The sequence below is a fragment of the Triticum dicoccoides genome, chromosome 5A, assembly GCF_002162155.2.
Source record: "Triticum dicoccoides isolate Atlit2015 ecotype Zavitan chromosome 5A, WEW_v2.0, whole genome shotgun sequence".
Taxonomy (NCBI): Eukaryota; Viridiplantae; Streptophyta; class Magnoliopsida; order Poales; family Poaceae; genus Triticum; species Triticum dicoccoides.
Genome location: NC_041388.1, coordinates 403,250,581 through 403,260,696, shown reverse-complemented (window position 1 = coordinate 403,260,696; position 10,116 = coordinate 403,250,581). Strand labels below are relative to the sequence as shown.

The 10,116-nt window shown below is 50.5% G+C and overlaps 1 protein-coding gene across 1 annotated transcript; it reads left to right on the top strand.

Moving 5' to 3' along the window:
• The first annotated feature begins 6,479 nt into the window (after window positions 1–6,479).
• LOC119299606 (protein DETOXIFICATION 27-like) lies at window positions 6,480–7,530 on the top strand. The gene is made up of 4 exons (XM_037576791.1): window positions 6,480–6,636; window positions 6,765–6,883; window positions 7,006–7,092; window positions 7,166–7,530. The coding sequence occupies exons 1-4, from the start codon at window positions 6,480–6,482 to the stop codon at window positions 7,211–7,213; spliced, it is 411 nt and encodes a 136-aa protein (XP_037432688.1). The 3' UTR covers window positions 7,214–7,530.
• Window positions 7,531–10,116: the final 2,586 nt, after the last annotated feature.

Sequence of the window (10,116 nt, the reverse complement as noted above, 5' to 3'; positions counted from 1 at the left end):
GCTGATCTCCACTCCCCCAAACCGAGCCCCGCCCCGCCGGCGACCTCTGCCTTCCTCTCCCCTCGCCACCTCGCCTCCCCTCGCTGCCTCGCCTCCCCTCGTCGCCTCCCCTCGCCGCCTCGCCTCCCCTCGCCGCCTCCCCTCTCCGCGCTGGCGCCCTCCTGGAGCGCGGCGGTGGTGCTGGCCTCCTACCTCCGTCCCGCCCGTCGCGCTGCCACTGCTATTTATTTCCCCCCAAATCGCCATTGCCCACAGCAGCAAGGAACGATCCAATCCCCTCCACTCCTTCCCCCGGCAAGAGAGATCCAGCCAGATCCGTCCAGTTCCATGGCGACCGCTGGCAACGCCCCCCGCTCCCACCAGCGCCAGCACCTCCGCCATGGAGATGGAGATGGGGATGGGGACAGAGATGGAGCTCTTCTCCTCTCCCCAACCACGCAGCACAGCACAGCGGCAGAGGGCCTAGGGTTTCGGTCCCCTCCAACACCGGCTGGTCCGGTCCTTTCCGGCGAGCGCGCAGCATCTCCGACGACGGGCAAGGTAGGTAAGCCCATCCTCATCCCGAAACCCTAGCCCCTCCTCCTCAATCCCCTCATCTTCTTCCGGATTTGTTCGTCTGATCCATGCTGTTGGTTTGTGCAGGTCATCACCATGGGACGGGTTGAGGCTGTCCATGGAGGAGGAGCACCATGGCGGGCTGTGAAGGAGGAGCACCATGGAGGAGGAGGCACTTCCCTCACTCACTCTCTCTCTCTGTTGAGGCCATGGCCATGGTCAGCCAGGTCTGTCTTTTTTCTTCCTTTGCAATCTCTTTCTCATCCCGATTTGAACATGTTTACTGCCTATTTTGGTTTGTGGTCTGATCTGTATGGTTGGTTTGTGCAGGTCTATCACCATGGAACGTGCTGCTTCTGCTGCTATGAAGGAGGAGCACCATGCCATCGCCATGGAAGGCCCTTCCCTCTCTTCGTTGATATACATCTTGGGTCATCAGGATCTTGCCTTCCTTATTTTGCTGCCTCGTTGGTGAAAAGATTAGCCTTGTGAGTGGGAGAAAAATAACATGGACCTTTGCATCTATCTGTTTTCAGTGTCTTGATTTATTCAATCTCAATTTGCCATCCTTCTCTTGATTGATGCAAGAGGCAAACACACTTGGAATGTGCAGGAAATGTTGCATTATCTCATTTGGACATGCATATCATCATACTCCAGCACTTACACTATCATTGGATTCCTTGTTAAGTTACTCGGGTTGCTTAAGTTTATTAACCTGATAGGTACAAATAATACAAAAACTTATGGTTAGATCAGTTCAAGATTGCTTGGCCAAGTATGATACTTCAAGAATCCGTGTGATGCACAATAATTTAGAGTGTCCGCTGTTGACAGATAGATCAGCTCTTGTCCTGGTTAGTAAAACTTATGGAAAATATTTGCATGTTATTAGGTGTTTTGTACTGTCAGACTGCTGTAATTTTAGAATTGTGCATGTCAGGTGAGCTTGGGCTCCTTTCTATGTACAGTATAATTTCGTGACCTAGAACTACCACATATCTGTTTGCGCTAGATGTTTCGACTGTTTTATTATTATAAATTTGTGCTCTGCATGCAGAACTTATAAGAAAGTGTTCCAATTCTTATCTGTCAATTTGTTTTGCAGATACTGTACTAAATTGTTAATTTGTGTGAAAGTTTCTGTACTGCAATGTTTTATTTCTTTGAGGGAAAATGTCTCACAACTTGTGATGTACCCAGGCTCGCACCAAGATCTTGAGCATCTGGGACCAGGCAGACATTGTCAAGGTCAGCGAGGTCGAGCTCAAGGACACAACGGCAGCAGCAGCAGCAAGGTTCGCCCCGCCTCTCGATTTCATCTTCTTCCACTCTATTGCCTGCTGATGCTCGGGGACTCCTTCTTCTACAACTTATCATCATCTCCTATTGATGTGTGCTTGTATTGTGTCAAGGAAAGGAATTCAAGGCCATGGGAGCTGCTTCTAGTATAGGACGTGCTGGACCTGCTGCTGCTGCCGGTTGTGTTACCCGACCAAGTCCCCAAGCTGCATCCTGGTTCGTTTAGCTGGTTCGTTTAGGTTGTCTCCCCCATCTTAGTCGGAATTTGTTTGTTATGTTGTAAACTATGCCAGATCTATGTTTTGCACTCCTGCAATGTTATGACAGTATACTGATTGCAGGCTTCAGTACCATGCACTGGCAAAAGTCCCGTATTTTATTGATCTATTAACTTGTAGATGTACCTTTTGAATTCTACCCACACTTGTACTGTACTATTGTGGGATCCGTTTATGATTTTTTCTATATAATAATAACATTACTGGAGATAGGCATGTATTCTCTTTTTACAAGTAAGATTTAAGATGTGTTTATACTCTTCATGATCATCTGCCATGTAGTAATTGTTATTTTTTGTGACTTCTAAAAGCATTGTACTAGTTGAATTTGTGTTATCATTCTGAAGAACTTGTCCTTTTTATTGAATGGTCTCTTCATAATATATTTGCTCCAGTTTTCTGATTCTTCTTTGCTGATTCATGTAACAGGGCGTCCTGACTATGAGCAAGAGCAAGAGCAGGTGCATGTGCCTGTTTGTAATTCTAACGAAGGAGCTCCATCTTGAAGAATATAGTGCTTGTAGAGCTTGTAAATTAGTTACTCCACTTGTAGAGTTATTTGTAGAGCAGGAGCTCCATACAGAATCTGGCTCTATACTGAATCTGGCTGTTGTTATTTGAAGTATTATATGTGTTTTTTGTCAGTGCCAATTTAAATATTGGTTATTTATTTACTGTCAAAATGAAATGAGGAATATGACCCTGACAAGTCGGACCCACTTGCTAGAACCTGACAACTTGGACCCACTTATGAGAACATGATAACTGGGATCCATCTGACTAGTGGACCCATGATACATATAAAAAACATGAGAGGCCCAGCAAAGAAATGGCCCAGAAAAATACATGATAAAAAAGAAAATCTGCTGTTAAAAGGGACACGCAAAGAAATTAATAAGGTTGAATTGTTGGGCCAGACCCATGTAGCTAATAAAAGCACAGGAAAAAAATACAGTAAAAAGGCCGAATTGTTGGGCTAGGCCCATGTAGAAAACCGAATTGGACCGGGCTGAATCTTGTGCCACGTCAGATTGCCACGCTGGATGCCTACGTGGCCTGGGGAGGTTGCTAGTGACCAAAACGCTACAGTAGACGTATTTTGGTCATAAACGTCTACGACCATTCTAGAAGAAAGGTCGCTATAGTCAGTTTATGACGGCCAACTTTTGACCTTATGTTTTTGGTCACAAAAAGGTCACAAATGGAAATTTGTGACCATTCAGTGACCAATAGTGGTGCTCACAAGTTGACATATTTCTTGTAGTGTAAGGGGCCAGCTGGGGGCAGATCTTCAATGCCAGAGAGGGAAGGAGAGGCAGGACGGGCAGGAAGATTAGAGCACACCATCGAGAAAGGTGTACCCTTGGCCCCACCGGAAGCAGCATCCCCTCCAACCAAGTCCGCCAGTGAATCATTTGCCTCCCGACCGACCGGAGCATTCTCCTTCAACATTTCCTGGTCTTCAGGGGAGAGCCCGTCCCACTCCGACTGGGTAAAGCGCTGATCAGTGCCATGCATAGAATCGTCCGGGCAACCATCCCCATCTTTGCTCCTGTCGTCATTGCCAAAGGCCGGGGGCGGGGGAGGAGGTGGGGCCAATACCGGCCCTGAAGCACCCTCCACCCGAACCCTGAGCCGAAAGCCACCAGCCTAAGGGAAGACATCAATGGAGCCACGAATACACAGGGGGTCCACACACCATACCCGCAGACGGACCGGCCCGAGGATAGCCAAAGAGTCATGGTCGACCTCAATAGGCTTGCCGATGAGCACCCCGAACGCCATCAGAAACGCCGTGGTACGCACTGTAGGAGGAACATCTTCAACTAGAACCCATACATCAGACAGGGAGGAGATAGCCTTGGAACCATTAGAAGCAGCCTTTACCGAAACAACCAATTGATTCAGAGGTAGCGTGAAGCTAGTACATGAGGAAATCATGCAGAGACTTTCTTTGGAAGGGAAGGTCGCAGCAAACTCGAAATCTAAAAGCTGGCGGATTTGCCAATCCCACCCTCCCTCGTCCCACAACCGGAGCTCATCAAGAAGGACCTGGGATGTAATGCGTTTGGACTGGACAGAGATGATGCCGACGTTGGATAGCGTAGGGATAGGAGCTGCAGTAGGGACCTCCCTATCTAAGGCGAAAAATGAGCACCCAGGAAGGCCAAGGCCATAGTGAACGAAGGCAGGAGGTTTGGAACGATTCTGGCAATCCACCGTGAGGTGGCCATCTTCCCTACAGATGAGGCAGAAGGGGGAGTTTTAGCACCGGGACTGAAAGTGACCAGGACGGTGCCATGCGAAGCAGGTGAGAGTGGGGTTGGCGACCTGAGTTTGAGGAGGAATGCGACCAGGACCACGAGGGGGAGGAGGGAGAATACAAGCACCAGCAGCACCAGCCGCGCCAGGCCCAGATCCGGCGCCCCGCCCAGCAGCAGTGCCAACGGGGCGGCGAACCGGAGCCCCCGACGCACCACGCGGAATGAAACGAGACGGACCCCCACCAGCCACCGCCGGAGCCCGCACCGTCCCACCACCCAGGGGAGCAGCACCATGCGGAGGAGGCGGCGGGACCGGCCCCGACGAGCCAGCCCGACTCCCCGCATCCGCCAATTCCCACGGATTGACTGCAGCTGGAGGAGCACCATGCAAGGGCAGCGAAGGGTCCGACGGCCCAGATCCGAAGGCGCGCGGGGATGAACCGGCCGCCGCCGACCCCGCCTCAGGAGCGAGCGACGCCTGGAGCTTAGCACGCAACACAACTTCATACTCTAGATCGGCCGCCGCCTCACCAGATCCGTCGCGCCCCCGCTTCTGGCCGGAGACAGCCTTGCTGGAGGACCCGAGCGAGCGGTCCATCGCGACCACCGCCGCAAACGAACAAGAAAGGGGAGGAGGAGGAGCAGATCTGACGAAGGAGCGAATGGGGAGGCGGCGCCGATGCAGATCGGAGGAGGAGGCAGGGAACCCTAGAAATGGGGGAATCGATCCCTTCCGGATCCATATATACCCGGTTCGAGCCAGGCCCGGTTCGACATACGGCACCAAGGGGGCTGGGCCTGGGCCAACCGCGGCCCAGAGTCCAAAGAAGGGAGGGGGGAAAACATACACACAAGCCAAGGCAGGGACCGAACCAGGCCCACCAGGCCCATCACATGGCACAAGGGCCCGCGGCCCAGACGTAGGCTCCACCACCAACCCCAGCTCCAGATCTAGGGCAGGCGCCGGCGCCGCCGCCGACGGAGAAGCCGGAGCCGCACCCCCAGAAGACGAACATGCGAGGAGGACCACCGGAGAAGGGGACGGCGACACCGCCCCCAACCCCACCAAAGCCCAGCGACGCCCGAGCCGGAGACCAGGCCGCAGCACGACGGCGCCCCCAGGAAACCCGGCGCCAGCCATCCTCCTCCACCACGGGCCCGACGAACCGACCCCGCCCACCAGGAGCGAATTTTCGCCGACGGACCGATGCCGAAGCCATGGGAAGGCCGCCCGCAAGGACCGGACGAGGAGGGGAAGGAAGCGCCTCAGAGTCCGACCCAGATCCATCCGAATCAAGCGCCCAAAACCTGTTGGCCCAGGGAGGAGCGAGGAGGACGGAGCGAGGCGAGGAAGCCGGGGAGGAGGGGGAAGCGAGGCGCGCCGCCGAGGAGGAGCAGGGAGGAGACCGCGGGGAAGAAGAGGGGGAGGATGCCACACGAGACGAGGTCGCCGCCGGAGGGAAGGAGGGGGCGGGTGGCGTCGCCACAGGGGAGGGAGGGGAAGGGAGCGCCATTAGTTTCATTAGTTTTTCTTCATGGATCACGATTCATGGAGCAGATCATCAGTGACGCCATGTAACTATAAGATATCCCCTCTTTCCAAAAGGCAGCCGCGTATGGAGCAGAGAAATTTGTGACATGCACACGCCATTCATGCATCTAGTGTTGAACTTGAAAGGAGCAGCGAAGGTAGACGCAAGTGTAATATAAAGTGGGACAGATGTACGAATCCACTGTAAAGTGTAAACTGAAAGCAGATCAGAGAAGTGGAGAACCTTGCAAAGAGGCTGATAACTACGGCGCGATGCAAACCCGAGAAGGAACAAAGCAATCAACATCGTACTGTAACGTGAAAAACCAGGCGCATCAGTCAAGAACATACTACTAACCTAGCTATATCACCATTTTATGCCAGATTTTAGTGCATAATTTTGGCAAGTAGATCGTAAGTCTAGATTTGAATTCGGGTTAGGAATGTAGCCCTTTCAGAATGGTCCGAAGAATATGATTCGATAGAAAAGCAAATCCATTTCCTTGGCAGGACTTTTTATCCCCTTGTCTTGAATTCTTGATTGAGTGCATGATTGGGGTGGTGTCACGCTCAGGGCACCTCGTGCTGGATGGAGCTGCGGCACTCGTCGTTTCATCAAGCAAAGCTGTGATCGACGCCGTGGACAACCTCTCCGTTCTGCTGGCCATTAGTATCCTCCTAAATGGCGTCCAACCTGTCCTTTCAGGTACTCTGTCTTCTCCACCCTGCACATAGTGGTGACACTGAATTTGCGATGAATCTTATCAGAATAGAAACGAAATGTTGAACTGAAGATTTCTCTGTATGTGCATGCGTGTGTGTGACAATTTTCAGGAGTTGCTGTTGGATCAGGGTGCCAAGCACTAGTGGCTTATATAAACGTAGGAAGCTATTACATCATTGGATTTCCTGTTGGACTTCTGCTGGGTTGGCTCTTCAATCTGGGAGTTCTTGTACGCTCCCTACAAACCATTCTTAATACTCCCTCCATTCCTCAATATAAGGAGTATCTGTTAATTAGTACTTGTGGAGATACATGTCTCCATACTTACTACTAGATCATCTTTCCTTGAAGGGGATTTGGGCAGGGATGATTGGTGACACTGCAGTTCAGACATTCATTCTGGCGTATATTACCATGCGATGTGATTGGGACGAAGAGGTCATTTCTTTGTCCGGCCCTCGGTTTTATAGTCAATCAGTCATCATAACATTGACTTGTTGAAATTATGCAGGCCTCTAAAGCAAGTAAACACATCCAAAGATGGGCAGGCTCGAAATGAGTTGGAGTGCCAATGCCCTCATCTCAAGGAGCGGTTGATGAAGATTATCCTAGATGGCCATTTTCTGAATGGAAGTTTTAGTTGAATCAACATCATGTAGTACCAAGATGGACCCGTACGTGATCCTTACTACACCATGCGGAAGTACGGCAGCTCATGGACTATGGGTGCAATTAAGAGAGATGGCAACATAGGACTTCAAATATTAGGCTATGTGTGTAGGCATATATTTCTATTTTCACGTTATCCACACTTGTTGTACTTTAGTACTTGAACTTCGTACTTTAACTTTAATAAAGCTGTGTGCATTACAATGATGCAGAGACTCGGGGTGATCCTCATTTTCTAAAAATATGTACTACCAAGATGGACATGGCACAAGTACCTATTCGCCTCACAAAGTAGTTTACATGAAACAAGAGATTAGGGGGAAACTTTGAGACAAATAAGGCCATATAATAATCCTCTTTTCTTGTGTTAAATATATATTCAAGTTTTTTTTTCAATTTTTTCCTTATTTTTTGTACCATTTCTTCAACTTTCCATCCTCTGTATTTGGCTCATATGTGCCATCATGAAATGTTTGTATTTTTTTAATGAAATATAGCAGCACTACTTTTCAGTTTTCATTCATTAAGAAGGTGAAGGCAAGAGCTGGAGTTTCAGTTCTCGTGGCTCATGGCTGGACATGGGGAACAGATGGCGGTGATCACTTAGATTAGGTTTACCGTAGAGTTTAGTTAAAGATTGTCTAAAATGTAATGAATTTCGTCCAGTTTATACGAAAAATGTCCTAATTATAATGAATGTGCTCTGGTTTATATGAAAACCCATCGTGCTTGCATGAATTTCGTCCAGTTAGTTGAAACCTGGCTTCAATTGTATGCGGGCAACGTTGGATGACCGCCTTCCGCATCCACGGACTGCCCTTCCCCCGGTGCACGGATGGATGCAGCAAAGAATTTGCGGGTCAACTTTGGAGCGTTGGAGATGCCCTAAGAAGGTAAGAGTTACTCAGACCCATTACTTAATGAAATCAATGGCTGAGATCTGTTATATACTCTTACCTCTCATGTGAAAAGAGAAGGTAAGAGAGATCATGTTAGAACTACTCGCAAGCACGCGAAGAAGTCCAAAGCACAAGCACCGAACTTGGCTTGATTATATATATATATATATATATAAAGAACTTAGCTTGATTCATGTTTTCGTGTCGATATATTTTGCCACTTCTTCTTATATAGTAATCGTTGTTCATCTTTCTAACAAGCGTTGCTCTGCCTCTACTACATTGTACAATAAGGCCATGTAATATCGTTAGTAATGACATATCGGGGAATATTTTATCAATTTGTCTTCATTATTATGGTTAATTTTCATATGTGTGCTAATATGTAGTTGCAATGTAAATTAGAATTGCATAAGTTAGAAAAAATAAAATTGTACTCCGTTATATTTAGGGGATTGGCTAGGTCCTGCCAAAATTTAGTGAAGTACAAATACTCTACCAAGCTTTACCCGGTCAGATACTTCTCTACCTTTTAGGGATCGGCTAAAATTGCTCTAAGCAAGATATCTTGCAACCGATGGTCTCCATCCGCTGGGTTGCCGACGTCCAAAACGAGCCAGAACCAGAGCCTGGTGTGGGTCACCCTAACCCCAACCTCTTGTAAGACCTAGAGTTTGTGTTTGTTTACTTCTTCTTATTATATCGGCAGCAAATTGCCAGTTCAGAAGACAAATGAGTGTGAACTCTTGTGTATTCACATTGAACGATTACAGGGGTTTATATACATACAGGTACAACGATTGAGCCCTATCTAATCGTGATAAGCATGAGGATCGTGCGGAGTGCTACGGCCGTTGCGGAGGCAGGCGGTCGTGCGCCGTGGTAGTGATCCATCCTGAAGACTCGGTGCAGCCGGTGGAGTGGCAACGTGACAGGGGTTCCACACCCCCCCCCCAGTCCCAACGGGGTCGGTGAGCACGTTGAGGCTGGTCCGAAACTCGTTGAAGAGGACGGAGGGCAACCCCTTGGTGAACACGTCGGCTAACTGAGACAAGGTGGGTACATGGAGCACGCGGACGTCGCCAAGCCGGACGCGATCCCGGAGGAAGTGCAAGTCGATCTCGACGTGCTTTGTACGCTGGTGCTGCACCGGGTTGCCGAAAGGTAGACGGCGCTGACATTGTCGCAGTAGACAACGGTGGCGCGCGGTGGTGGTCGGCCAAGTTCGGCGACCACGTTGGCGACCGCGCGATACTCCGCCTCGGCGCTCGACCGAGAGACAGTGTGCTGGCGTTTCGACGACCAGGAGACGAGGTTGGAGCCGAAGAAGACACAGAAGCCGGACGTCGAGCGATGCGTGTCGGGGCAGCAGGCCCAGTCCGCGTCGGAGTAGGCGACCACGTCATGCGATGGCGAGCGACGGTGGATGCGGAGGCCGAGGTGAGTCGTGCCGCGGACGTAGCGAAGGATGCGCTTGACGAACTGAAGATGAGTGTCGCGCGGGGCGTGCATGAACAAGCACGCTTGCTAGACGGCATTGGCGATGTCGGGCCGTGTCAGCGTCAAGTACTACAGGCCCTCGGCAAGGTTCCGGTAGCTAGTAGGGTCGGTGAGGAGAGCGCCGTCGGTGGCCGAAGGCTTCTGCTTGGCGTCGACAGGCGTCCTGATGGGCTTGCACGTGAGCACACTGGTAGAAAAAGGGCCTGAACCGGGACTAAAGTGTCGGTACTAATGTCCTGCCCCTTTAGTCCCGGTTCAATCCAGAACCGGGACTAAAGGCCCTCCACGTGGCCTGTGCGCGGAGCCCAGGCAGGAGACCCTTTGGTCCCGGTTGGTGGCATCAACCGGGACCAATAGGCATCCACGCGTCAGCATTTCTGTGGCTGGGGTTTTT